A 25,158-nucleotide genomic window follows, 5' to 3' on the forward strand; every position below is an offset into this window, starting at 1 on the left:
AGGCCTAGGTCATTAAATGTAATAATATTATGAAGCTATAAAATTCGATTTATTGTTTGTTCATGTAGGTACTTAATATTTTTGTTTTTTTTCAGGCACTGAAGGAACAGTAGCTGCTGTCCATAGAGATTATTAATATATATTGTGGTGAAATGCTTTTCTTGGTTAACTATATTAAAATTAAATTGTTACCTATTCGTATTTCATTCCATTATCATAACTGCTTGTGACACACTCTGCACCCGCTTGACCTAATTACTAAAAACCCATTATGGAGGGTAGAGGTAAGGAGAGTCATCTGTGTATATGAAAAAGTGTCGTCAAAATGTATTAAATTAGGATGGCGCCACATTTGCATCAGGGTAACTCTTAAAAGAAGCGCCAAATATAAATATTGTTAGAGTAGGCTTGAAAAATAAACAAGGAAGTATGGAGATACAAGGAAGTAAGGTTATATTTACCACAATATTTTGTACAACGTAAGTTGTTGAAATTCTCAATAATTAACTACTTTAGTCGATAATGACATTAAATTTTTTAACTCGGCATACATCAATTCATCTACGATTGCTACACTCATACCATACCCTGTGCATCCACCAGCACCATTGTGGAGGATTTTTGAACTGTTATTTAGCGCAACAACTGGACACTTTTTCAACTTTTCTCCCATATAAGATGACTCTCCTTACCTCTACCCTCCATAAAACCCATAAAGACAACTGTCATTGTTTGACATTTGACAATGAAAGTGACAGCGATGAAAGTCGCGTTTTTTAATCGTCTGTCAGTGTCACTACCAGAAACTCGATTCGAGTCTATTGTTTACATTACTAAATACCTGGATATTTGGACAAAAATAATTATTAATTAGCAAAATAAGTAAAAAACTACCGTGCTTTTAATCTAATATGGGCCAGGGCAAAAGCCAGTTCACGGAGGAAGAACTACAGGACTACGAGGTTGTTAAACATAATTAGAAACAGTAATAATACATCATAAGTGATTTTAATTAAGCAGTGACTAATTCTCTACCTCCTCTGTTTCAGGATCTAACATATTTTACTAAAAAGGAAGTACTCTAGTAAGTTCATAATATAAAATACAACATTATTTTGGCCAAAACCATTTAATTAAGATCCCATCTATAACGAAAGCAATTTTTTCATACACAGTGCATAGAATGGTATTGTGTACTAATTTTTTTATATTTATTTGTAAAAGTATAATTACAGCCACATGAGGCTTTACAGCTATGCCACATGGACACAGGCACTTTGTAGGAGAAAGGTGTTGCATGGCCTACATCACCATCACATAACACAGACCAATGTCTGTGTTATGTGATGATGTAGGCAAAAAAACTAAAATTCCAAATTTAAATCTCCAATTAAGAACACACCAGGCAAACTAAGATTGTGCATTCTATAATCCGAAAATACTAAATAAAAAGGAAACATGTGAAACTAATTCACAAGTTTCCTTTGATTTGAGACCATTTGACGGCCTAGTGGCGCAGTGCGCAGCGACCCTGCTTTCTGAGTCCAAGGTCGTGGGTTCGATTCTCACAACTGGAAAATGTTTGTCTGATGAACATGAATGTTTTTCAGTGTCTGGGTGTTTATCTGTATATTATAAGTATTTATGTGTATTTCATTCATAAAAAAAAAAAATATTCAACAGCTATCTTAGTACCCATAACACAAGCTACGCTTACTTTGGGGCTAGATGGCGTTGTGTGTATTGTCATAGTATATTTATTTATTTATTTATTTATTTATTTATTTGAGATTGTATTACCAATAATGTTTTATTACTTTTTCAACCCAACAACTAGATATTTTTTTAGGTTTAACCATTACTAACTAAAAATGTTGACCTTTAACTCCATTAATGCACGAATGAAGGGCAAATTCACAAAAGAATCACTTTCACATTAATTAAATAAAGAATGCAATAAATACATATAATTTTTTTTGTCTAGTGCCCATCAAAAGTTCAAAGCCCTGGCCCCGGAAAAGGTAGGCCACAACAAAAATGCCAAGCTGCCAATGGCCAAAGTCCTCCAATACCCTGAACTCCGAGTGAATCCATTCAGAGACAGGATATGCAAAGTTTTCAGCTCCAGTAATGATGGGGACTGTACATTTGAAGATTTCCTGGATATGATGTCAGTTTTCAGTGAAAATGCTCCCAAGGCTGTAAAAGCTGAACATGCATTCAGGATTTTTGGTTAGTTAGGGTATTTCATTTCAAAATTTGTGTTCAACTGATTTTTGCATTACTTCTAGCAAAACTGTCAGTAAATCAGTTTTACACAAATCATGTAAGTTGATTGTGTATCTTTGGCATAATTATTTTTTATTTTATAGATATTATTGTTTAATGGCAAAGCAATAATTGTGCAAAAAGAAAATTATTAGAAGTGCCAGTGGCTCTAATTGCATATTTTGACCAATAGTGGAATACTGTCAGTCAACCTGAAAGCATTGCTACTATCACATTTTTTCTACATGATAATCTATGATTGTTGCTTAATTAAAGTAATTAAAGTAGACAGTAGTCATAATCTTCACAGAACAATCAACTGGTAAAAGAGGATGTTGCTAGTTTAGACCTATCAGTTAAACTTAGATTGAAATTGATGTGCAAGTGGATTAGGAAAATCTACAACAAAAGAAGACAAAGGAAACCTGTCTATTGCAACCTCTCCACTTTATTAAAACTAGGATACATTTCGGTTTTAGATATAATAAATGGTGAAATTCTTATTTTAAATTTTACAGTAATTCCAGGAAAAAGTGGCAACTTTATTCTCCTTATTTTATTTATATTCAAAATGTACCTTGTCAATGAAACTAGACATTGATTACTTTCTGTACCATTTTGATGTAAACAAAGACCTTGGTGCTTACTACATATCAATATCTTATAATCTTTATTTAAGGGATGTCCTGATATGTCACATAAAACAGTTCTTTTTAAGTAGCTAACATTGCTTTAAGCAACAGCAGTAAGCCTCCAGTGGTATATACACCCAAACCAGATACAAGTTTTAAGACCATAAATAAAACACTTTACAGATTTTGATGGTGATGACATGATAGGTGTATCAGATCTGCGTGAGGTGATTGAGCGCCTGTGCGGTTCAGAACTCAAGCTTAGTGACTCTGAAATACAGCAGCTAGTACAGAGTGTTCTAGAGGAAGCAGACCTTGATGATGATGGGGCCCTGTCCTTTGCCGAGTTTGAACACATTATTGACAAGAGCTCAGATTTTTGCCAGTAAGTATTCAATGTGTTAAGTAGGTATTTATTAAGTAATACCAACTACGATTAAAATATTTACACACAAATGTGTAAAAAAAAGGAACAGTTTTTGATACGGATACAAAAAAAAATCGATATACCAATTACTAACAATAAGATTTACTACTTTGTTTCTTAGAACACATAAACCTCTGGAATTTCACTCTGGAGCGCAAGACTTCTCTTTTGGGCTAAAACAACTCTTAGATCGCCAAATACATGAAGCAGTTTTTTTTATGCACACTAAAATTTATAAGATTTTAAGAGTCAACACATATTTAATGAAGATTTTGATTAGTTCTGGCAAAACTAAAAATTTCAACAATAATTCTAGTTTGAGTTGAAATTTAATTAATGTTCTGTTAAAACTTATAATACAATATATTTAACTGTTAAATATTTGTAAATTATGTAATAATAATAATAATGAACTATTTATTTTGTATTTCAGCTCCTTCAGAATAAGACTGTAAAGAATATAAGAGCTAATACTCCTGTTTGTTGTAAGTGAGCAAATTAATGCTGGAATGTTTAATTGTGATAATATATTGCAAGTTGATGGACGGAGCCATACTAGCCAAACTAAGTGTTATAAAGACACTGAATTAGTGTTATAAAGACACTGAATTAAGAAGCTTGAAAAATTAAGAACTAACTTACTGAAACCCACTAAATCCAAAAAAAAATCTTTTCGTAACCACATATTGAACATGTTTTCTCTGTTCTTGAGATGAATATCACTGCCATTAGTCTAAAGAACCAGTTCTAGTAATAAAAGATTCATCATCATCCTCATTTCAACCAATCTCTCTGTAGGTAGGTCTTTTGGATGGATGTGGATGGATTGTGGATGGATGATTAATTTCCCTTAATGTTGTCTGCCCACTCAGTGGGTCTACCAACAAGGTATTTTCCAGTATGGGGTCTAAAAGAATAGTAACATATATAAGAGAAGGTAGAAGATATAAAAGAAAGAACAGAATTGGTACTATCTTATATTTTAAGAGTATCTCAGCCAGTTGCTCACCTAGGACAAATCTAAGTTAAGTCTATATTCAAATCTCAAACGCATCTCACTTTTAAGACTTGATGTTTTATTATAAAAATGTTCATATGAACACTAAAGTGTAGTGTCTTCCTTAGTTAATTTTTGTTTAGTCAAATCTATGAATGTTTATCCTCTCAATATATTGTGTTGTGATGTATTTGAATTTTATAAAAATCTTTACTTATTTTGTTTGTCATGTATTATAAATTGTATTGTACTCAATGAACTGCCAAATATTTGATAAGATTATATTGTTTAGTGAAAGCTTAGTTTTAATGAATAAAAGATATCCTTCACTGAGGAATTTTTATTGTAATAAAATTAAATTTATACATTGGTGCTAATTCTGTTGTGCATATATCTCTTAAAGTCAGACAGACCTAAAAGTAGTGTTGTCCTTTTTAAATCTTTTGCTGTAGGAAAGTATAGCATTAATTAGTTAAGAGATTTGTTTGTATAAAAAAGGATTAGTAATTGGTGTAAATTCTGTTAAGTTAGTTAACATGTCTAAAATTTACTGTTCCTACTACTCTGCTTTCCGCATTAGGCTATTCTTTCTACATGGAGCTTAGTCATATGCAATGCAAAATTATTGCATATAAAGATTTTTAACTATTGCTAGGCCTTCCAATTTAGTTCTAAGATTTGTTTAAAAGAGAATTAGCACCATTGATGCTGATTTGTTCCGACTACTCTCTAAGTAGGTGAACAGAAATCTATTCTTCTTTTTATTATTTATTTTTCAGATTGAAGATAGACATAGACCTTTACTATCTAGTGTTCATGCTTTTCAATATATACTCTCCAAATCCTCCCTTATCAATTATAATTACATAATAAATATTTGAATACAATGGGGTACTAAATAAAAATATCATGATGTATATAAAAATATATTTCAACTTAATATTACAGAAAGCTAATTATTATATTAGTTATTTGAATATATAGTAATTAAATCAGTTCTGCAAGTAGCCAGGCAACTTCATTCTCATAAATATCCAGGTTGTAAAGAAAGATACAAGGATACACAGGAATGCTACAGATATCAGTAAAATTCTATTTAATTTTGGTGTGGTTGGATTGTGAGTACGATCTAGGATTATAAAACCTAAGCCGCCGAGTGAGAAAAGGAAGCTTGATGCCAGTCCTTCCATTATGTACTGGCCATTCACTCTATTTGGCATGAAAGCAACTGGTCTGCTGTGACCATGTTCATCAGTGGTAGATCCAACACTTGGTGGCTCCACAATAACATCATATATTATACCTACAACAAAGGAATACATCAATAACAGTATTATCGCTAATATTCACGGGATCTTAATCTTATCGCTATAATTTCAAAAGCATGCTGAGTTCACATTTTCAAATTTAAGTAACAGACTGGTTGGAAAAAAGGCATGATTTGGCAGCCCCAGTTACAATTTTTTATGGACACTAGTGGGCAATTTAAAGACAGTTTAATAGATCTATCCTCAGTCTGTTTCCAAAAATCATGATTGCGTATCTTTTTTCTTAGTCAGTAGTTAAGAATAATACCCTAAACAAAAAGCACTTGCTCGACAACTAAAATTATCCACTCCCACCGTGATCTAAATAGGATGCAACCCGGGATCTCGTAGTATTAATCCGCTAGACATATCGTTAAAACACAAACTAACTATAATAAGAATCTTATAAGAATATACTTTTGAAAACAAAACTAACCTCCGGTCACTAAAAAGTACGAAAATAACACCAGCGAAAAAGTTGTCATCGCAGACGGAGCTTGCAACCATGATGGCTTTTTGATTTTAATGTTCGGTAGTTCGAGAACAGAGAAGGGAATTGCAAATAGTGCTTCCATTTTAGTTTTATTTTATTGTAATTTACGACGAACGACTGTTGATGTGGATGCCGCAAAATCACAGCCGTAAACCAACAGATTAAAAATTATAAATTGTCAAGTTGACACTGTTGACAGTTAACTTTGATGTTTATGGATTGAGATCGCCTGTAGCGATCGGTATTTTGCAGATTTTATCATTTAATTATATCCCGAAATTTGTAAAGAACTTGCGAAATAGTAATAAAATATATATCACATAATATTTTATTATTTAGAAGTAACAGAACGAATAAACCTAACAATAAATAATGTTTATATATCTTTAACAACCCAACATGTAAAGGAACGTAAAAAATTCAGTTAATGTAAGCCAATAGAAAAAAGGGAAATGAGTTAAATGTTTTATTACCATTGGTGGACATCATATAATAAATTCATTATAATCATTTCGACCAATAGAATTCAGTCAATAACTGATCATTCAATATTATCATAAATTCAAAAACACGGGAATTTTAGAACTGTCAGTTTTTGACAGAAATGAAAATGTTCGTGGGTTCTTTTCGTGTCCCCGATTTTTTAATTTCTCGGGTTAAAGTTTTTTTTTTCTATCGCAAAAATTATGAATAAAAATAAGTTTCGGGTGCCTGTGTGATACTTGTTTTCATTTATTAGTGTAATTTGAATATTTATTTCGAGACACTGAATATGTTTTAATTTTACTCACAAAATGAACTATACTGTGGATATTGCACTAATATTACGATGAAGGGTGGATTGTGTATTATTTACACGTCGTTACTGACTATCTCAGTGCTTTCAAGGCAAGTAAATTCAAAATTGAGGACATTCCCATTTCCCACCACAATGACTAAGGTAAATAATCTTCAATATTCCTCTTTTCAGTTGTGCTCTATTCATAATTGTGCTATCAGAAGCTCTTCACGTAGACGAAGTTAACACTAATGTTGATCTATCGGGACTTCATAATGTTTCAAAAATATCCTCAAGCGCAGGGAAGCCTCCTGAACCTGACCCCTCACAGGAAATCGAAAGCTTGCCAGAAGAGAAGAAAACAGAGGAAAGCAATTCCCAGATGACATTCCCAGATACATTGTCTGTAAACTCAGTCACAACTGATGGGTAAGTACCACATATATCACTATAAAACACCTGAATGTGAGGTTTTTTTAAATGCACAGCAAGATAGCAAAGGTTGAAGGCCATAACTATTAAATCTGGGTTAGTTAATTTTTATCCTAGTTTTTCAATGCAAAGGCATTCAATCATACAGTCAACTTTCATCTCTTATCTATTCAGTGAAAGTGAGATTTAGCCTTCTAACGGGTCTTCTTATATACCTACACAGTGTTATTTATTAAATGAGTAGTTACTGACAATGGGTCATTGCATCTTAAGCACATGTTTATATGTAGCTTGTAACAGTGTTTCAATCTGATTACAAATACTGATTCTAATTTTAAATGAATAACTTGCCTGCTAAAATTGGTTTTGCCTAAATAAGAAAGTGTAATTATTTTTGTATTGTCAGTTGTTTCATAGCTCATGTGTTCATTAATCTTGGACTTGTTACTAGAAGTGGTATTGTGTATATGTAATGCAATTGTGTATGTCTGTGATAATAAGAATAGGCATACATATTTAAATCTAAACCATGGCATACAATTCTTTGTAGAGTATCAAATTTAAGAGCATAAACGGAAGTGTCCAGAACTTAATGTGAAGTTATCATATATTTAAGCTTAAATAGAAATTCTTTGCGTCGATGAATTTAATTGGGCTTGTTACTGATGAGCAAAACATGTTCTAATCTAGGAATCAGGTTGTAATTTGTACCTGAAAGCATTTGCAGTTTTTTTATAGGTATATATTTTAAATATTTGGGTTCATTCCCAATGTGATTGCATTATCAATTCAATAACAATTTTTGAGATGTTTATAATTTATTTGGGCATTCATTTCCAGCATAGGTCAATGTATTTATGTCACATTATTTATAGCTTGAATATATTTTATCAACTACAATTTATATAAGTCTGAACAGTGATATCCTCTAATTTTAGGAACAATATGCATAATATGATTTTTATGGTTAAAGATAAATGATTAATTACAAATGTAATTACCACTCCACCCTCAGTGGCGTGCACTTCATATATGCACAAAAGCACTGCATACCCCAACATTTTCATATAACTATCAGTGGAGGAAGATTTTATTATTTATTTATTTAAACTCTTTATTTGTACACTGCTACACAGTTAGTAAAATGACGAATAGAGAGAAACACAAAGACTAGTAGAATACAAAAGGCGGCCTTATTGCTTAATTAAGCAATTTCTGCCAGGCAACCTTAGGATTAGGACAGCTAGAACTTTTCTGCCATTTTATGCCATTTTACTTCTTTATGCTTACCATGGTCCAAATTTCTTTGCACGCCTCTATCCACCCTGTGTTTGAGTTGGTTCTAGTTAACACAACCTGTTGCTATCGTGAACCTAACAATATCATGTCTAGAGAGTTGCATTAAGTCTTCTTTGTTATATCCTTACTTTTTGCTGTTGCCACCTTACCCGCTCTGAAGTTAAACCTGGGCTTCAACTCCCTGGACTGAAAGGATCACTAATAATTATTCTCATTTTTATTCCGCTTTCACTTTCACAAGAGTGAAAATGCAGTCTAAGATGGTAGGGCGCTAACTAACCTATTAGGAGTATGGTCCTGCTTCATTCGTGCTCCTCATGTCTGAGGGTCGTGACCACCTCCATCCGTGACTTTCTTTTTCACGTTAGTACGCCATTTCTTTCTAAAACCTGCAACTTGTAGGAGTATGATAGTTACATGTAATAAACGCTTACGATTAATAGATTTCTACTTTATACGCCGCAACGTACCGGAACGCCAAATCGCTTGGTTGCAAATCTTTTTCGGTAGGGTGATAAATAGCAAGGGCTCCTAAAATAAAAGTTTCATTGATAAGAGGTACAACATAACCCATTGGCAAAATAATCCAATGAAATTTTAAGATTAGTATAGTGTCAGTATATCGAAGCACTTAACGAACAAGATAAATGAAAGGTTACGCACACCTAAAAACATATAGTCAAAGTCAAAGTCAAAAATATCTTTACTCGAGTAATAGATAGCACTTTTAATGCGTACATTACATGAGAAATGTGTACTCGGTAGTGAGATGATGGCGATAACCACATTGTAAACTTAAAACTAAAGCTAGGCGGGTTCCAAACGCGTCCTAGTGTAAGAAGCCCACAGCAAACTTAGGCGGGTATATATTTTTTATAGTTATAATTGACGTACCAAGCAAATGGGCCACCTTATGGTATGTGGAGATCCATCGCCTTTAAACCGAGTAAACCTTCGCGGGGCATGCAAGCAACACATTGTGCATAGTGCCGCGCAGTGTCCATAAACTGTGGCGTAGGTCTTAAGCCTCATGAGCCCGTAATTCCACCGGCAACCACGCCCTTCAGACCGGAACATACCAACGTACCATTAGCGGCAGTAATAAGCATGGTACATTGCCGAGGATCTGTTTGGTGTGGAGTATACGGATTGAACAAATTATAAATTTCACCACACAGATTCTCCTGCTGTTCGCGGAGTATAGCAAATTAAGCTTCATTTTCATAATCTTAATATATATAAATCTCCTGTCACGATGTTTGTCCGCGATGGACTCCTAAACAACTTAACCGATTTTAAATTAAATTGACACACCGTGAGCAGTCTGGTCCAACTTAAGAGATAGGATAGCTTAGATCTTTAATTATAGTCGCAATTTTATTTTATTGCAAATTATTAGTCTATAATTAATTGACAGTCACATGTTTTATATTGTTATGCTTAGCGATACTGAATACTTTAAAAACAATATCAAACGCAGACGAAGTCGCGGGCAACAGCTAGTTTATTATAGATTTCCACAAAGTAACGCCTGCTTCTATCCAATATTCTACTACTGCTAACAATTTAGATTAAATATAAAATACTTCGAATAATAACAAAGGCGTTCCAAAATTACTCATATTTCAGCCAATAGTTGGTGTTGGTGAGATATACATTTGTTGCTTCTAAAGTTGTACGAAGTGACTACCTTACGAGGTATTTTACCTGATAATTCTATACCTATATAAAGAAAGGTGCTAGAACTAAAGGCGAGTGAGTGGCTTACGAACCACTTAAGCACTACATTAAATTCAAATTCAAAATTAATTTATTTCAAGTAGGCCTAATATAATGAAACACTTTTGAAACGTCAAGTCTGTCTGTTTGTAGTGACTCTACCACCGGTAGAGTCATTACAAAAGAGATTGTATACTTTATAGACTTTTTTTGTACAACGGAATCGGATCGGTTTCATATGACATGCCTTGACGTCCCTGAAACGAGGATTGTATTTCTTAATACAAGCGTTAACAATACTAAAATAATACTGCTTTTAGATGGTATTAGCGGTGATAAGTGGGTAATAGCTCCATTTCACAGTCGGGGGGCAGAGTTAGGATCCCAGCTCGCACCTCTAACTTTTCAAAGCTATGTGCGTTTTAAGTAATTAAAATATCACTTGCTTCAACGGTGAAAAAATCGCGAGGAAACCGCGAGGTATGTGGAGTCCACCACTCCGCACTGGGCTAGCGTGGTGGACTATGGCCTTAACTCCTTCCCGTAGTGAAAGGAGACCCGTTCCCAGTGGTGGGCCGGTAATGGGTTGATATGATGAAGATGGTATTAAGTCCCTTGGAAGACATTTAGGAAAACCCCCGCTGCACTTTTTTACGATGAGATATGTACAAGTCTAAATATAAATACTATCCTCCGAATCGCGGGCAATCGTAATCGTAGGAAGATAGAATCTTGGCAGAAAATTGGTTACTTATTGGATAGAAGCAGGCGTGCGTTACTTTGCGGAAATCCATGATATGTTAATTATTGGATAGAAGCAGGCGTGCGTTACTTTGCGAAAATCCATGATATGTTATGAAAATTAAGCTTAATTCCCTATAGTCCGCGAAAAGCAGGAGAATCTGTATGGTGCAATTTATAATTTCTCCTCACCAAACAGATCTTCGGCAATGTACCCTCTACGCACGTTTCGGTCCGAAACCGGAGCATCCTCATTTAATTTTCATAATAGCTTATTATTTTTTTGCTAACTTCCTATACTAGCTACGCGATAGCTCCATATTAGTTGTAGTATTTGTATAGTTATAACGTCTGTAGACTGCGTAACAGAGAAAGATTTCGTAGCAGCCTTGATGAGGTCGCGCGCGCGTGATGAAAGATAACATTGGCATTGCGTGAATCGTAATCAGGGTTGCCTATTGCACGAAATTATGAATCTATCTAATCTAAAATCTCAGACGGCAGATTGAGTTCGGTAATGCTGTTCTTTTCCTACTTTTCTCTTCTAAAAATTACGCTTAAATTGCTATACTCCGCGAAAAGCAGGAGAATCTACGGTACGGTACGGTGTAAATTATTACGGATATTAACGTTAACGATATTAACATTCTTTATTATTATATATTGAGTATGCTCCGGTGTCGGAGCGAAACGTGCGTAGAGGGTACATTGCCGTTGATCTGTTTGGTGTTGAGTGTAAAGAATGAAGAAATTATAAATAATACCATATAGATTCTCCTGTTTTTCGTGGAGTAGGTGTAGAAAATTAAGCTTAGTTTTCATGATATATCATGGAATTCCGCAAAGTTACGCTTGCTTATATCCAATACTTTTCTCTTAGTCAAAGTGCATATACTTACACCACTTTTTATACAACTTCTACGCAAACTTAGAAAGATATGTATTTATAGTATGGATCAATGTCCCACTGCTGGAAAACACGGCTCTTCTCGGATCCGAAAGTGGGATTGAGAGGTTTCACCAGCGCTGCTCTTATGTAGAAGTTTGTAATAATAACCGGGATGTAGACTGCATTACGTGCTCACCGAGGCACGGCGTACGCCCATGCCAATTCCCTAACTCCAGGCTGGTAATGAAAATCACGTGATAGAACACCCCAGAACCGGTAGTACGTGAACCTCTAGGCTAACGAGACAGTAACAAATAAATGGCAAAATACTTGAATAGCTCAAGGTTATATATGAAAAGCATTTATAGTACCTATGTACACACATGTGTTTACTACGCAAATACTGAAACGTTAATAAACAAGTGCCTACCTAGGTTGATTGCGAACAAAGGAGTCAAAAGGGGAACAAACGACATCAAACGAATCGCGGGTAGCCGCTGGACACAAGCGGCCCAGGACTGTGGATTTTGGAACGGTCTACAAAAGACCTACTCGTATATCCAGCAGTGGACGTCAATCGGTTAAAGTGATGAACTTACTTACTTACTGAGATGTTTGAAATCATCATATCAAACTATTACCGGCCCACTACAGGGCACGGGTCTCCTACCGCAATAAGGAGTTAAGACCGTAGTCCACCAGGCTTACCCAGTGCGAATTGGTGGACTCCACACACTTTTTTGAACATAATTGAGAACTCTCAGGCATGCAGGTTTCCTCACGATGTTTTCCTCCCCGTCGAAGCAAGCCATATTTTGATTACTTAAAACAATTACGTTCCGAAATACTATGACATAAATTTCAAATTCAAGATGGCCGCCGCCGCGAAATAGCTAATTCCTTTATTTTTCACAACATCCTCAATATGGGTTTCAAATGAAACGGTTATTAGAATAATGTACACTATATTGCAAGTCTGGGTTTTTTTTTTATTTAAAATACATATATACTTATCATATCTTATATCTTTAAACGAGCAATTCTCGTATATATATATAACTGGAATCTCGGAATCGACTCCAACGATTTTCATGAAATTTAGTATACAGGGGTTTCGGGGGCGATATATCGATTTAGCAAGGATTAATTTTTAGAAAATGTCATTTTATTATTGTTTTATCGATAAATATATATATATATATAATTGGAATCTCTGAATCGGATCCAACGATTTTCATGAAATTTAGTGTACTGGGGGTTTCGGGGGCGATAAATCGATCTAGCTAGGATTCATATCATTGGAATCTCGGGCATAAACTGCAAAACATATCCTTTTTGAGAGATTCTGTTGCGTGCTATGCGTGAACGGTAAACGTTACGCCAAACGTGTAAGTATATCGGAATTGTCGAAATTGTTGTTTCTTTAGAGTGATATAAAACAGCCCTGACAACATACGAATATTTTTTTGAGTCGGCTCATTCGCGGACGAAGTCGCGCGGGTCCGCTAGTTATTATTATAGTTATAACAGTTGAACCAATCAGATGGCCCGCTTGAATCATCCCGTATAAACAGAGCAACACTTGGCAGAGGTCACGCAAGTATCACGTCTCCCAAAGTGCCGCCCTGTGTCCATCAAACTGATGAGTAGGTGTTAAGCCCGGTAATTACACAATACTACTTTACAGGCTTTCGAGTTACATTTTTGACGTGACAACGTCTTATAATTCAATGGAGCCGGCTGCTCGCACGAAAAAACATGACGTATGCGGCGTTACCTCGCTCTGAGGCATTCCTTTCAAGGCTTGAAGTGCAAGCGAGAGCGCGGAACGAGCGACAAAGAGGCACAGTCGGCCTTCGCGTTCGACATCTGTCTCTCTCCTACTTGAGTGAGCGATGCGTCCGCGTGGACAGCTTCTATACATTTACGTGTTTTCGGCAAGGATGAAGTGCAGTGAAAAGTGAATGTGGTGTCAATTGTTTATAGCAACGATAATATCTATCAAACAAATAAAATTAAAATTTTCTTTTGAAAAATGCAACCATTCCATCAGTATTTTCCTACGACGTTGTCACGTTCAACTATCGTCAGTAAGCCGACTTTACAGACAACCAATTGTTTTTTTTAAGGACTCCGAGACTTATCTGTGAAACCGAAACGCTAAGAGTTTTTGAATAAACCTCTTCTATAGCTTTCACTGAAAGAAATCAGATACAGCCTTTTCACCACATGCAAAGTTAAAATCAAGTGACTCCTGTCACTTTATCAGGTACGTGTCGCGTAGCGTAGGTGTGTGGGTCTTTCAAATAGGGTTGTTATCAGTGGCGTGCACTTAATACATGCTCGAAAGCACTGCCTACTCTAAAATGGATATATAACTCGTATAGTAGGCGGTTATATGCCATTTAATGCAATCTCCCTGATGTATGCATACTTTGGTAAATAACTCAGTGCACGCTCCTGTTTGTTATAAGTTAACACTTCGAATGTTTTGAAATTAGTTTGTATGGAAAAAATAAATATGCTTCTTTTTATACAGGGTGATTCCTTATGAAATATGCTTAATCACCCTTCAACAGTATTTATTTCATAATTGGGTTACACGTTGTATGCTACCTTTAACTGACACCACCTGTTAAATCTATCAGAGCGTGAACGCGAAAACACTACATTACTATTGCGTTGTATGCCACATTTATTTGTAAGGCCCTAAAAGTCCCGAGACTATTTCTAAGGTGTTTGTTTTTGAGGACCTCCCTGGCGCAGCGGTGGGCGCTGTGGTTTTACTTGGATGGTTCCGGGATCGATTTGGGAATTTATAAATTTTGAATTTTATCTGGTCGGGTCTGGTGAAAGGCATCAGCCGGCATCAGTGGCTAGTGTTACAGTAATTTTATAAAGGTAAATAACCAAACTTTTGATAACTATAAATTCATATTTGCCAGATATATTATTAATTTAATATTTTAAATAAGGATTTTACTGATACCCTAATAATTATTAATTAGTTAACAGATAGTTTTCAAGAAAGAATTAAAATTATATTTGATTAATAACCAATGTTCATGACATTGAGTTGGTGGGTATTTTGATATAAATACGACTGCATTATCGATACAATTCAGTCCTACATGGACTCGAACGATGCAAAGATACCTCCCGGTGTCTTAGTCGTTATCACTTGTTACCACCCTAACGACAAAGACGTGCTCCTAAGAGATTTAGCGTTACGATACGATTACGCGGTATGAGTTTAATATACCTGCCATACACCCTAACAGTTTAAACCGCTACCATCTTAGACTGCATCATCACATACCATCATGTGCAATTTGAGTCAAATGCCATCTTGTAGTAGAGTAAAAAAGAAACACTACGCGGTGGAAGTCGCAGGCGAATGATTATCAATGAATAGAGTTGCCAAAAAACAGTGGCCTTTAAAAGTAAAACTTTGATAGTGCAAAAAAACGAATAGAAATCGAAAGCATGTCTAAATATAGCGGCGTGGACGGTCGGTATTTGTTGATTGTTGAATTTTTGTACCGTTTGTAGGTACTAGAATATATTATTATTATACTAGTTCTGTCGGCAACTCCGGCTGCTTTTTTATATTAGTACCTAATTGTCGGACCAAGCAAATGGCACAACCATGAACATCATTTATCATCAAATCTTCATCTTAACAATTATTCATTGTGAAGTCAACATCTCCTGAGGATGCTCCGCTGTCCGAACGTAACGTGTCGTAGACGGGTAGAAAGTAGTTGGCGAAGCTCTGTTTGCTGGGGAGTGTTAAGATTATATTATTAGAATATATGTGCTAATACAGGGTATATTCTATCTCCATTCCAAAATTCAGTCAAATTGTTTCAGTGGTTTTTGCGTGAAAGAGTAACAAACATCCATCCATACAAACTTTCGCATTTATAATATTAGTAGGATAAGATAATAGATATACATACCTATCTTAAATTACGATACATGTATAAATTATTACTGTATTGTATAATTATGAATACTTTTTGCATTTGCGTTACAGAAACATACCAAAATTATTGAAAAAAAAATGTATTTAATGTTTTATTTATTTAGGTAAGTGAGTACTTAAAATCAGACAACTGAACAACAAACATAAAATCTTCTTTTAGATAAGGCAAAATCAACAAAAATGCTTAAAATCTTCTTTCAGATCAGGCAAAATGAACTCAAAGACATAAAACATTTTTTTATAAAACCTTATTAATTTATAAAACATACCATACAATACTAATAATACTTAATGTTAAAGAACGAAAAAAATTTTATTTGGATATACACACACTAGAATTAAAATACAATTATAGTCTACACAACAATTATAGGAACGGTGTGATCCCAAAATGGTCTTCACTCTGCATGTTTGCAGTGCTTGTAAGACACAGCGCTGATCTTCCGTATTGAAATATACCTATCGGATATGTCTTTATATAATACTAGCGTACCCAGCCCTTCGCTGGGCTAGATTTTGCTTTATTTTATTTAAACAATAAACATACATCATTAAATTTTTAATTTTAGTCTCATAATATATTAAATCATTTATTTGTCTCCGTATTCATTCTCTTCTATTTTCTTCTCGAGCGGGTGAAGATCATTATCTACACCCATGTACACCCAACAATACAATATCATCATAGTAAATAAAAGCTGTATTTGACAGTTTAAAAATAGGAGTGCTCCGATCGTCACCAAACTTTACAGGATTAAGTTTCATTGAAATCGGTCCAGCCGTTTCGGAGCCTATACGGAACATACCCACACACTTTCTCTTTTATATATATAGATAGATATCCTCGAAAACTGGATACCCATTTATAAAATACTTACTGGACCCAACTCTAACTAGCGACAGTTTGTCAATTAAAATCGAATCGAAACCATTTAGCACCACGCCGACATATTTACCGCATGTTACGTGGACTTTGTACGGCATCAAATTAAAGACACACATTAACATACCTACAATGTATTTTGATTACCACCTTCGCGTGCGATGCCAAAGTCATAATATAGTAACGCAAAATATGACTGAGGCAATTCGCGGCGTATTTTCAGGCACGCAGTGAATTTATATCACACCTGTTGTGCAACGGTGTCATGAAGGTTTCCTCGTATGGAAGTAATGCCCGGCTGACATTATTCCATTCAGCTCATTCCAGTGTTAGAAAGAACGATAATAATAAGAGTCACCTATTTTTAAACAGTGGCGAAGTAACGCCCTGCTTACATTTTTCTAGTCTGCTCCTTCCAGTGCCAGACTAAAACTATAACCGTAAGTGTCACCTATTTTGAAAAAGTGCCATGATTAGTTCCACGCATGGAAGTAACGTCCGGCTTACATTATTCCAGTCAACTCATTCCAGTGCTAGACATGAACAATAGAAATAAGTGCAAGCTATTTTAAAACAGTGCCATGATTAATTCCTCATATGTGCATAAGGCCCGGCTTACATTACTCCAGCCAACTCATTCCAGTGCTAGAATAGAACGATAAAAATAAGTGACACCTATTTAAAAAAAAATGCCATGAAGGTTTCTTCGTATGGAAATACCGCCCGGCTTACATTATTCCAGTCAGCTTAAGTGCTAGATTAGAGGGATAACAATAAGTATCACCTATTTTAAAACAGTGCCATGTAAGAAGAGGAAAGACTAGGAAAGAAGTAACGCCCGGCTTACATTATTCCAGTCAGTAAATTCCTGTGCTCGACTAGAACTTTAACAATAAGTGTCACCTATTTTAAGTTTGTATGTAGGTGGAGTTTTTTTATTATTTTATTTATATTAGTGATAATTTAGCTCAACGAAACCCACGCTCCTGTACCCCAGCTGTAGCCCACGGCGCGGCGTCTAGCTAAACACGCTCGGTGATCCTTCGATAACCTCTTGACGGTGAGAACTTTAATTGTTGCGTATAACGAACCGACTACGCTTCCGTGGGGCCCAGATCCAGGTCGAGCCACTTTTCCGCGATAGTTAAACGATTGCATTTCCAATTTAATTTGCTTTTCACTTTTAGGTGGGTATTTACTGGAATTGTGGACGCTGATTTATTTGCTTTACTTTGTTGCGTAGGGCTGCCGCTGCTGTCATTAATATTCAATAGGATGTCGGACTGCATTTCAGTGTTTTAAATGAATCATCATCATCATTTCAACCGATTGAAGTCCTCTGCTGGACATAGCTCTTTTGTAGAGAGTTCCTTAAACCACGGCCCGGGGCCGCTTGTTTCCAGCGACTCGTTTGATGTCGTCTGTCCAACTCGTTGGGGGCCGACCAAAGCTGCGTTTACCTGTGCAGGGTCGCCATTCCAGCACCTTGGAACCCCAACGTCCATCGGTTCTCAGAGCTATCTTTGCGACTCGCTGAGCTATGTCGGTAACACTGGTTCTTCTACGGATCTCCTCATTCATGATTTGATCACGTAGAAATACTCCCAAAATTGCTCTATCCATCGCCCGCTGAGTGACTCTGAGCCTTCGTGGCCCATAGTAAGCGACCACGTTTCTGATCCGTCCGTTTAAATTGTGTTTATTTCAAATTATTATTAATTAATTCGGCAAACAGTCTATATATATAAATACATTTAAGATTTTTTTTTATATTACTGTCCGTTGCCTATTGCTCAGAGTAGCGCGCTGTGTTGTGTATAATATGAAGAATTTTACTGGTGAAGGTATTTTTAGTTGTCATAATTATGATTTTAAACCGGTGATAGCCTACTATTGTGGACTTCGATCATCCTTTTAAACGGACTTGGATCCCCAGCGCTCCTTCAACTTTTAGGATTTATTTGATTGCCAGCAGCGTCCTCTGTGCTACTACTACAACCTTCTACGATCACCGAACCGTCTTGCCAGCGTACTGATTATGATACGTAGGCAGAGATCATCTTGCAGATGCCAGACAAGTCTAAAACTTAGTATTAGGATAATGTGGAAAAGTAGACGACTTTGTCTTTGACAATGAAAAACGACTTTGACAATGTCAAAAAATCGCTTTTTTCGTGAGAAAAGCAGAGCAAGATTTTTAAGCTTGTCCATCTACACCCGAATAAGCATTAACATGCCTCTCCGCTTAGCAAAATATAATCTGTAAATAAGTTTTAGCAAAATGTCAAAAATCGTATTTTTCATTAGCACGGCAGCATTTGAACATAATTAAGGAAGATCAAGATAATTTAGTTAACTTTATTTATTTATTTTTCATTTATTTATTAGAGTGTTTGAGGGAAACAAACGGCACTATTACACATAAAAGTAATGTCGTATTTTTTTTTATAACATAAACCAATGAAGTTTCCACAACTTAGTAATACATAAACAATAACATTAACCACAATGATAGGAATTGAGTACCAAGCGAAAAATATACAAAAAATCGAGAAAAAAAACAATAACTTTAAAGCTTATAACACTTATTTTGCCATAATTATCCTCCTAAAAGTACCAATTTTGACGTGAAAAATGACCGTCTCACAATATTTGCTGTTAAAAGTATTGCACGCACGAGATAAAAAGTTATTTGCTGAATACCTTGCCTTCCATCTAGCCCACGCGAAGGGTGTCAAATTAATTTTATTAATCAGCTAATTCTTTCGAGTAATAAAATGATTAACCTTCGACTAGCGATTAATGGGAACGTCGGTTGCATGATGTGGATTGTCGTTAATCATTGTGTTCATGGGAAGTAAGGTCGCAGTTTTTTTTTTGTTGAAATTCAAATCGATGCAGAAGAATGGGAGGAAGCTTCGTTTTTCTATAAGGGTTTTACTTCGGTTCATATAGTGACTCGGTGTATTGAACTTCGTTTCCTTTAGGATAAAAATTTGCTCGTAAGCGCGGGCGTTAGAGCTACAGTGTGCAATGGACCCCAAGCGAGAATAAACCAGCGGAACGTAAAGCGTAGGATGACTTGATAGACCTGTAGTTAACAGAATGTCTGCTATAAATTGTATTATTCCAGCCGCAGGACTTAATTCGAGAGGATAGAAAGTAAAATGATTAAAAATATGAAAGCAGGAGTTTCTAATGAGACGCCTACGTGATTGTGCCGGCAGCTAATAAGAATTACCTAGTACCTAATTGTTCTTTTATGTAAGCAGAATAGTTAGTGACATATCGGTAACTGTCGCTTATAAATAAATCGTGCACTTTCATTATTTTCTCCGTCCATCCATTGATACACTATATATACCTGAAATACGGTCTAGCGTGAAGTGACACGTAAAAAATAAGAAATTGAAGTTTTGCCTTTTAATTTCCTATTGTTACATATACAACTTGCCCCAGGGCTGAGTGACCGCCCGGAGTTTATTGAATATTTGGACAAATTTGTTAATTTTTTTTTTTTATGCATTACGACTTTGGAAACGGGTACTTTGGGAAAAAGGAAAACTGCGAAAAGCCCAACGAAACAGTTCATAAATAGAAAAAATCGGATTTCTACTTATAGTGCAGTTTACTAGCTTCTACTGCATAAAATTAGTAATTCATTGAAGGGTAATTGTGTATAATTTTATAACAAAATAAACAGATGAAATCTCAAAAATTTAAGCTTATTATAATATAGAGGATTACATGTATGATAAAAAAGCTTGGGTATGAATTGCTCTAACTTCATAGCTCAACATTAAATCGACTGTGAGATGGTTATACAAAAAAAAACCTGGCTAAGTTTGTTGTGGGCTCTTCTTAGACTAGAGCGCGTTTGGAACCCTCCTAGCCTTAGTTTTAAGTTTACAAATTTCAGTTATCACCCTCACTAACATTAGTGTTAACATGTTAAATGTATGAACGCTTCATAAGTGCCCGTGATAATGTCTACATGAATAAAACCTTTTTGAATTTGAATTATTTTCAACAGATAGTATTTATGGCAGACCTTTCGTTTCACAGTTCATAAGCCTTTTGAATAGTACCTAGCTATTAAATCAGTTATCACGCATCGACAAATCAATAACTATAGAAAGGTTAGTTGAAAAGACTGCCTCGTTTGTCTAGTGGTGAGCATGTTTCACTACGGATTACGAGGGTTCGAATCCCGAGCCGGGCAAAATTTTTTAGACTTTTTCTTTAGACACTTTAAATAACGTTGTGAATAACGATGTGCATGGAACTTGAAATGAATACGAATACAATACAAAAAAAAACGAATCTCACAAAAATATCCTTAAAGGAATGCTTGGCACAAGGTTTAAAATGATGAGGTCCCAACTAAATGATTATTTGATTTTATTTAAATCGTCGCTGATAGTAGGCTCTCGCTTAAATAATTATAGGTCAGTGAACGAATGAATGAATGAGTACACCAAAGAAAAAAGTAGCTACAGAGATATAAACATACAAAACATAGAGCAAGAGGTCAAGTGGTGTTTGAGGAAATTCAAAAAATTTGCACAACAAATAATCCTGTGAGTTACAGTACATAATAAGTACATCGCTCATATTTATAGGCAAAAAAACATAATTTAAGTAAATTTATCAAAGCCCTTGTTTTATAAGATTGCCTTTTTTTTGCAACAGTTTGCAGCGACTCTGGCTTCTGAGTCCAAGGCCGTGGGTTCCATTCCCACAACTGGAAAATGTTTGTGCGATGAACATGAATGTTTTTCAGTTTCTGAGTGTTTATCTGTATATTATAAATAATCATGTAAAAAAAAAAATTGTTCCTAAAAATATTCGTTAGTCATCTTAGTACCCATAACACAAGCTGCGCTTACTTTGGGGCTAGATGGCGATGTGTGTATTGTCGTAGTATATTTATTTATTATTCAATCTTTGTCCCCTTCGAATTTTATTAAGAGATTATTCTATGTATCCTATAGACGTCAGTACTCGCTAGATCTCTATCTTTAGATTTACTAACTACGCCCGTGAACTCAAGTTCAAGTGGTACATGTCAAAAAAATAACAGGAAAAGGGAAATATTCGCCATTGATAATGGACTTTTGACAGGAACTATGTATTTCCGCCTCAATTATCCATTATATATGTCACATACTATAAGTGGATATTTTTCTAAGAATACACGAATACAAATGGGCCGGTATCAGTGTCGTGCAAAGAGGGTATGCACCCCTGTGCATATTATGCAGATGATATGAAATGAAGAGTCTCCAGTACGAGTTATAAATACTTAGGGGTAGGCTTTTTATAAATCTTACAATTCCTATCCTTAAGTTTTTTATAACTCGTACTGGAGATTTTCTTCACTTTATATCATCTGCATACCCTGTGCATACCCTCTATGCACGCCACTTGGCGGTATGCATATTATTGTGACATGGAATATATTCATTTATAAATAGAAGAAGAAAAAGAGAAAGCCATTTGCACACAAACCGAAAAATTAACCAAAAACATTAAAAAATGTAGGCATACAAAGGTGGCTTTATTACTGCAAGCAATTAACTAACTAGCAAATAAGCGTTTGTTTCGCTTTTAATCCTGAGTGCAATTATTTATTTGGTTTCCTCGGGATAATAAATACCCTATATTCTTAGTTCAGGATGCAAGATACCAATATTTTCCTAAAATGTTCATAGCTGTGAAGTCGTGGATGGGTATAAGTAAATAAATAAATATACTAATAAAAAAATGTATTATATAAATAAATTGAAATAAAGATGTGTTTTTGTAATGGAAGAGCGAGATCTTTTGGCACAGGTTTTAAACTTAACTGAAGTACTCCGCCTTATCTGCTATTGTTTTATGTGAACAAATAAACTTTCATTTCGTTTCAAGAATAAGTCGCAATTTCGTCAGCTGAGTTTCGTGAATACTTAACATTGCATCCTTATGATAAATTCTAATCATATTTAAGTATGTTTTAGTATATATTAGTTTATTTTTTTTTATATTTATTATTATTAGTATTTTATGTGTGTAATCTTGATAAGTATTAGTGTGTAATTGTTCGTAAGTATGTATATAATAATAATACACCCCACAAATCGGTTTCCCTTGGTTTTCCTAATCCTAAGGTTGCCTGGTAGAGATCGCTACTAAGCGATAAGGCCGCCCTTTGTATCCTACTTTTTAAGATTATTTTTGTTGTGTCCATTGTTCTTTTTTACTAATTGTGGTGTACAAATGAAGTGTATAAATAAATAAATGTCATACGGAAGTTTTTTTTTATTACAAAGATGGATCTTTTAATGAAGCCACCAGATTGTAAAAATTATGATAAAAATCCAATCCTCCAACAAATGAAGTGTATAAATAAATAAATGTCATACGGAAGTTTTTTTTTATTATAAAGATGGATCTTTTAATGAAGCCACCAGATTGTAAAAATTATGATAAAAATCCAATCCTCCAACATCACAGTCGCAATATAAAATGACAAAGTACATTATTAAATGAAATACATATTTTATAAACGTTATACTAAACTAAGAAACTAATGGTTCAGTTAATATAGAAAGTGCTATGTTAACTTAAATATTATTATAACGTAGTTATTTTCTTGGATGGCAATGAATGGGTTAAGGCTGTATATAAAAGCCCGCTGTAAAGGAGTCTACACACCAAACCACAACGCGCTGCCCGGCAATATCGAAAGTGGCCGATTTTCTAGCCCGTAGGATACCGCGTATATACCGATAAGGGGAACTCTTAAACCCCGACCGGTTAGCCCGCTACCAACTTAGACTGAAAAGTCAAATATTTATTAATTCAAATAGTCCAACAGATGGCACTTTTGTTACGTACAATACGAATTATAATACAAAATATGTACGTAGCATTGAGATAATGACGATAAATACATTCGCAAACTTAAAACTGCATCACCAGATGGAATTGCAGACCTGGGCTAACTAGAAGTGGAATTAAAAAAAACCTTGTAACGAGTTGTGACGCCGACGACAACAAAGCCGCCGGCTTGTTGATGGAAGTGATGGCGATAACTGCATTCATAAACTTAAAACTGCATCATCAGTTACACCGGTAAGTAAGCAAGCAAAGGCTAATTTTTAGTGGATTAAAAAAAAACTTCTAAACAGGTGTAAATGCACCGGAGTGTCATCCGGTTTGTTGTGTAGACTTCTTAAGATATATCGCTCGAGGTTGATGCAATCGGTCATTCACTGTCTGGTTAAGCTTTAGGTGTTAACTCCTACCATTGATAAGGATTCTAACTTCGACTTACGATCGAGTTGTGATCTGCACAGTTGCCAAAAGGCAGAAATTAAAATTAAAAAACTGGCGAGTGTACACTTAATGGAAAAAAAATTGTATTTTTGTATTTATTAAATAGTATTTATTATAATTATTATCACTGAGTATTATTTGGTTAAACTATTATGAATACTGATTTCAAATGTTGTCGAGTGATTTGTTCCACCCTATATTTCCAAAGTTTCTTATAAAAAATTAAGGAACCTCCCCAATGGATTTAGATGATTCAGATTTTGCTAGAACATAACATCATCAACACCAATATCATAAATGCGAAAGTTTCAGTCGATGGGTGTTTGTTACTCAAATTCCAGAACGGCAGACCGGATCTAAATGAAATTTGTAACGATTTCTTTACGTCTGAATTATCAAATGATACTAAATAATTTAATTATATCATCATCATCTTGTCAACTAATGGACGTCTACTGCTGGATATTATGGGTTTTTAGGGAGTTCCAAATAGTTCCGATCCAGCGGCTCCCCGCGTGGCCGATTTTCTAGCCCGTAGGATACCGCGTATATACCGATCAGGGGTAACTCTTAAACCCCGACCGGTTAGCCCGCTATCATCTTAGACTGCAAAGTCAAATATTTATTAATTCTAATAGTCCAATAGATGGCACTTTTGTTACGTACAAAACACTTGCTTGATGTAGTCCGTCCACTATATCATGCTTTTTTTAACTAAGCGTATAAATTATCATCATCTCAACCTATTTCCAGCCCACCACGGGGCCTCGGGTCTCGTCGAATACCCTTATTCCAACACGTTGGCTCAATGTGGATTGGTGGACCAGCGTATAAATAATAAATATTTAATATATATTTTTTAATAATCGAGAACCTACGGTACTCTCTGTCTAGAGAATAATTAAGCTCAAGTCTGCATACCAGGTGCCAGTTAAAGGGAAAGTGAGAATTCACTAGCAAACAAAACCTTTTTGAAGCTATT

At 35.1% G+C, this 25,158-nt stretch overlaps 3 protein-coding genes across 3 annotated transcripts in view; 2 read left to right on the top strand and 1 right to left on the bottom strand.

Annotated features, from left to right (window-relative positions):
- Positions 1–797: 797 nt before the first annotated feature.
- Positions 798–4,637, top strand: LOC120637292 (calcium and integrin-binding protein 1-like). Its single transcript, XM_039909062.1, has 5 exons — positions 798–962; positions 1,050–1,084; positions 1,985–2,232; positions 3,084–3,285; positions 3,761–4,637. Exons 1-5 carry the CDS (start codon positions 912–914, stop codon positions 3,780–3,782), a joined length of 558 nt encoding a protein of 185 aa, XP_039764996.1. The 5' UTR covers positions 798–911; the 3' UTR covers positions 3,783–4,637.
- A 599-nt stretch (positions 4,638–5,236) lies between these two features.
- LOC120637293 (oligosaccharyltransferase complex subunit ostc-A) lies at positions 5,237–6,268 on the bottom strand. The gene is made up of 2 exons (XM_039909063.1): positions 6,068–6,268; positions 5,237–5,627 (listed from the first exon to the last, which is right to left on the bottom strand). Exons 1-2 carry the CDS (start codon positions 6,204–6,206, stop codon positions 5,317–5,319), a joined length of 450 nt encoding a protein of 149 aa, XP_039764997.1. The 5' UTR covers positions 6,207–6,268; the 3' UTR covers positions 5,237–5,316.
- A 583-nt stretch (positions 6,269–6,851) lies between these two features.
- Positions 6,852–25,158, top strand: part of LOC120637087 (SUN domain-containing ossification factor) — a 117,186-nt gene continuing 98,879 nt past the window's right edge. Inside the window, exons 1-2 of the mRNA XM_039908714.1 lie at positions 6,852–7,012; positions 7,095–7,331. Of these exons, the coding sequence (XP_039764648.1) occupies positions 6,954–7,012; positions 7,095–7,331 (296 nt within the window). The 5' untranslated portion in view covers positions 6,852–6,953. The remainder of the gene's footprint in view (positions 7,013–7,094; positions 7,332–25,158) is intronic.

The sequence above is a fragment of the Pararge aegeria genome, chromosome 3, assembly GCF_905163445.1.
Source record: "Pararge aegeria chromosome 3, ilParAegt1.1, whole genome shotgun sequence".
In the NCBI taxonomy this organism is placed as follows: Eukaryota; Metazoa; Arthropoda; class Insecta; order Lepidoptera; family Nymphalidae; genus Pararge; species Pararge aegeria.

Bases quoted from the DNA above. Each gene is read 5' to 3' on its own strand.
- LOC120637293 (XM_039909063.1), bottom strand. From the start codon at position 6,206: ATGGAAGCACTATTTGCAATTCCCTTCTCTGTTCTCGAACTACCGAAC. The intron at 5,628-6,067 runs GTTAGTTTTGTT...CCTTTGTTGTAG, and splicing joins GTACTTTTTAGTGACCGGAG to GTATAATATATGATGTTATT.
- LOC120637292 (XM_039909062.1), top strand. From the start codon at position 912: ATGGGCCAGGGCAAAAGCCAGTTCACGGAGGAAGAACTACAGGACTAC. The intron at 2,233-3,083 runs GTTAGTTAGGGT...AACACTTTACAG, and splicing joins ACATGCATTCAGGATTTTTG to ATTTTGATGGTGATGACATG. The intron at 3,286-3,760 runs GTAAGTATTCAA...TTTGTATTTCAG, and splicing joins AAGAGCTCAGATTTTTGCCA to CTCCTTCAGAATAAGACTGT.